General features: G+C 53.9%; 1 protein-coding gene across 1 annotated transcript; it reads right to left on the bottom strand.

Moving 5' to 3' along the window:
- Window positions 1-2,488: 2,488 nt before the first annotated feature.
- On the bottom strand, window positions 2,489-3,062 carry LOC114615734 (activated CDC42 kinase 1-like). The gene is made up of 2 exons (XM_028761383.1): window positions 2,836-3,062; window positions 2,489-2,743 (listed from the first exon to the last, which is right to left on the bottom strand). The coding sequence occupies exons 1-2, from the start codon at window positions 2,992-2,994 to the stop codon at window positions 2,489-2,491; spliced, it is 414 nt and encodes a 137-aa protein (XP_028617216.1). The 5' UTR covers window positions 2,995-3,062.
- Window positions 3,063-3,068: the final 6 nt, after the last annotated feature.

The raw sequence follows: 3,068 nt of genomic DNA, 5'->3' as shown, positions 1-3,068 counted from the left end.
CTGTTGCTGTTTCTCTGGTAACCTCTGAATTCAGAATCAAGTAAATACATTATTCAGAGAAACAAAATACAAATGACTGTACCTACTGATGCCCTGGGTGATATCTGCTTCTGGTCTAGCTCCAACTGACTGAGCTGTTAGTCTGCCTCCTGAAGTGTGTGTCCTGCCCTACAGAAGTCCGCAGAGACTGTGACAGTCCCAGACCAGATGAAGCAAGTTGGGCCAGCTCTGTAAGAGTACAGGCATAGGATGCCCTGGGCCTGCACTTCCTTCCTCTGCCTATAGGTGGTGATAAATAGCTGGTTTCTCTGGATGGCAGCACCCTGTCGAGACTGGAGGGCACAAGCCAAGAAACAGGCAGGCACAAGCGAGTAACATAAAATAGAAACAAACTTTATTTCTCTGGAAGAAGCAGATATCCATAGCTGGGGCAGCAACTCTGGCAACAGACGCTGATGGGAACACATCAAATAGCAACAAGGGAAGGACAGGGGTCCAACAGGGAAGCACTGGTGCCGCTGCAGTCTCCTTCCACACCCGGGCCTTGGGCCCTGGTCCCTGCCAGAGAAGGTCCTGGCGCCATTTCTGTTTCTGAGACACTTCAGGCTGTTTACAGGTACAAGATCCTAAGACCATCCAAGCCCCCAAGTTCACAGTGAAGTCACAGGTCACATCCTGTCCAACACTCCACATTCCTACAGGGGTTCCCTGGAAAGGGGCCTAGCCCCAAGGAGGGCCTGCTGGGTGCTGGCCCACCTTCTGTGTGGCCAACACATGCTTCTTGTCCAAGTCAAGCCAGGTTTCCTCTCAGTCTAACCCCCAGGGGAAAGCCTGGGGGCACGGTCTAGCCACTAGCCCAGTCTTGATCAGGAGCCAGAGGCAGGTCACCCCCGGGGCCTGCCAGGCAGCTTCCCGTCCTGCCTTCACAAGGCTCGGAACTTCCCACCTCTTGGTTGGGGCACTGAGGGCTGAACCAAGGTGTGCAGAACAGCTGGGTGGGTGAGCGAGGCGGGCAAGGTGAGGCTCCCAGCCTCCTGCTGCCTGGATCTCACTGTCCACCGGGAGCTGCAGGCAGTTGTGGGTCCTCTAGGCCTGAGGCAGGGTGTCTCCCCACCCCTGTCCCACAGACAGGTTCAAGAGGTTCTTTTAGGGCAGACCATTGCTCTCCAGCCAACCATCAGCGTCTGAAAGACAGGAAATAACCAAACAGTTCATCCATCAACATGAGCTGGCTGAACAGCTAATGGGAAACCCAAGGTCACCTAGGGAGTCACTGCCTTTAGGGACCATGCAATGTATTTTTAAAAAGTTTTAGGCAATAACTTTAGAACTTATTCTAAAGTATCTTTTTTGATACACTATGACTTAACAGTACTACCGTGTGCTGGAGTATCTAAGGACAACAGGAAGCTTCTCAGGATACAAATTAGGGACAAGCACCAGCAGACACTACAGCTTAGCAAAGGGTGTCAGTGCATGCTGAAGGCCACAGCCCTCTCCCACTGTGTTTCTGATCACTTCTGATGAGTGTACGTGCTTGCACCATGAACGCAGCACAGACTGGCAGACCCCACTGGGTCCCTGCCTCCCAGCACCCAGCCATGCTTGCTTCCTGAGAGGATACTGACCTCACCCCCTGCCTATTTCTCCACTTTTGGGCTTGATAAATGTTTCAATTAATATTAATCTGTATGCTTTATTTTGTAAGTGTGCACATACATAAACTTTTAGTAAAGGTGTAATGAGATTATTTTGGATGTTTATTCCTTCAAAAAGCATTAATACTAACATATATAAAGGTGTGGGGATGAGTGTGAGCAATCGTGTTTGAATCCAGGCATGTGTGTGCACAGAAGTATGCAGAGATCACAGAAGCCTGGCCTTTCTTCTTGAGACCAGGCCTGTTGGTTTTCTGCTACTGTATGCCAGAGTAGCTGCCCTTAAACCTGTCCTTGCCTCCCATCTCTCCCGCAAGAGCGGTGGGATTACAAAGGCTCGAGCTATGGAACCAGCTTTGACATGGGTTGTGGGGATTCAAACTCACGCTCTCCTGTTCCTATCTCATGCTTAAGGACTAAGATGTTGCTCCATGAAGCACTTGGCAGCTGGAGAGGAGCTAGGGGTGCTGGCCGGCCTCCCTCACCCAAGGGCCCCAGCTGCCTCTTTCATTAATGAGAAAACCCAAGTCTATAGGAGGGTTCTTTTCCAGCCAACCACCTGCCTCTGGAGCCCTATACCTGCCCTCTCTCCTACCATCTGAGGACTCCCTGGCTACATGTGGCCTTTCAGAGATAAGTAGGCTTTTCCCACAGTGGAAACAGCCCTCCTGGGAGAGGGTGGTGGGGCAGTGTGTAATTCACTCACTTGTGGTGAGCAGGGCCACAGGAACCCAGAAGGTGACAGCCGGCTTGCTCTAGGTTCCAGTCAAACATCTCTAGTACTTTGTGGCACTCCATCCGTGGCCGAAGACCCAGCCCAAAGAGCTGCTCTACCTGAGGGCAGAGGGCGATGTTGCATTAGACACACTGGAGCCACGGGTACCAGAATAGCACAGGGCACAGGACATAGAGCCAGAGGGTAGGGTCAGGTACAGCAGAACCAGCTCGCAGGGCCCCTGAATGCCAGGGCAGGCAGGAAGTGATGGTACCTTCAGATACTGGGCAGCCCTCTGAACACTCCAGCTGTGGCTCTGCAGGGCCGCCTGGCACTCCTCTGTGGTCACCCCATGCACCATGGCCTGCAGCTGGGCATACCCACCCATCAGCACCACTTGGACCCATTCTTCTGGGTCCCTCAGACCCCTGCCCTTCACCTTGAAGTGGCCCTGGCACTCACCATCTGGACCTTGTCTGCTGGCCGAGCAGCCTCTTGCCCATCCCCTGGGCAGCCCCTCTGTGGCAGCCGAGCAGTGGCCCTCAGGGATGGTGGCCGCACCCCTGGGTTGCTGTTATTGGCGGAGAAGTTGGCCTTTGGGTCTGGGGCAGCCTGAGGCATAGGTCGGACGGTGGCAGTGGGGGCGGCAGGGGCTGGAGTACTGGGCGGGGGCAGCAGCGGGGGCACAGGCAGGG

This window comes from Grammomys surdaster, unplaced genomic scaffold (genome assembly GCF_004785775.1).
Source record: "Grammomys surdaster isolate TR1022 unplaced genomic scaffold, NIH_TR_1.0 137886, whole genome shotgun sequence".
Lineage (NCBI taxonomy): Eukaryota > Metazoa > Chordata > Mammalia > Rodentia > Muridae > Grammomys > Grammomys surdaster.
Note: the sequence above shows the minus strand (reverse complement) of the source record. Positions and strands in the feature narration are given on the sequence as shown.

What these genes read in the sequence shown, in the direction of transcription:
- LOC114615734 (XM_028761383.1), bottom strand. Translation starts at nt 2,994, where the DNA reads ATGCCTCAGGCTGCCCCAGACCCAAAGGCCAACTTCTCCGCCAATAAC. An exon ending in CAGCAGACAAGGTCCAGATG is followed by an intron (nt 2,744 to 2,835) that starts GTGAGTGCCAGG and finishes GGGTATGCCCAG; the next exon opens with CTGCAGGCCATGGTGCATGG.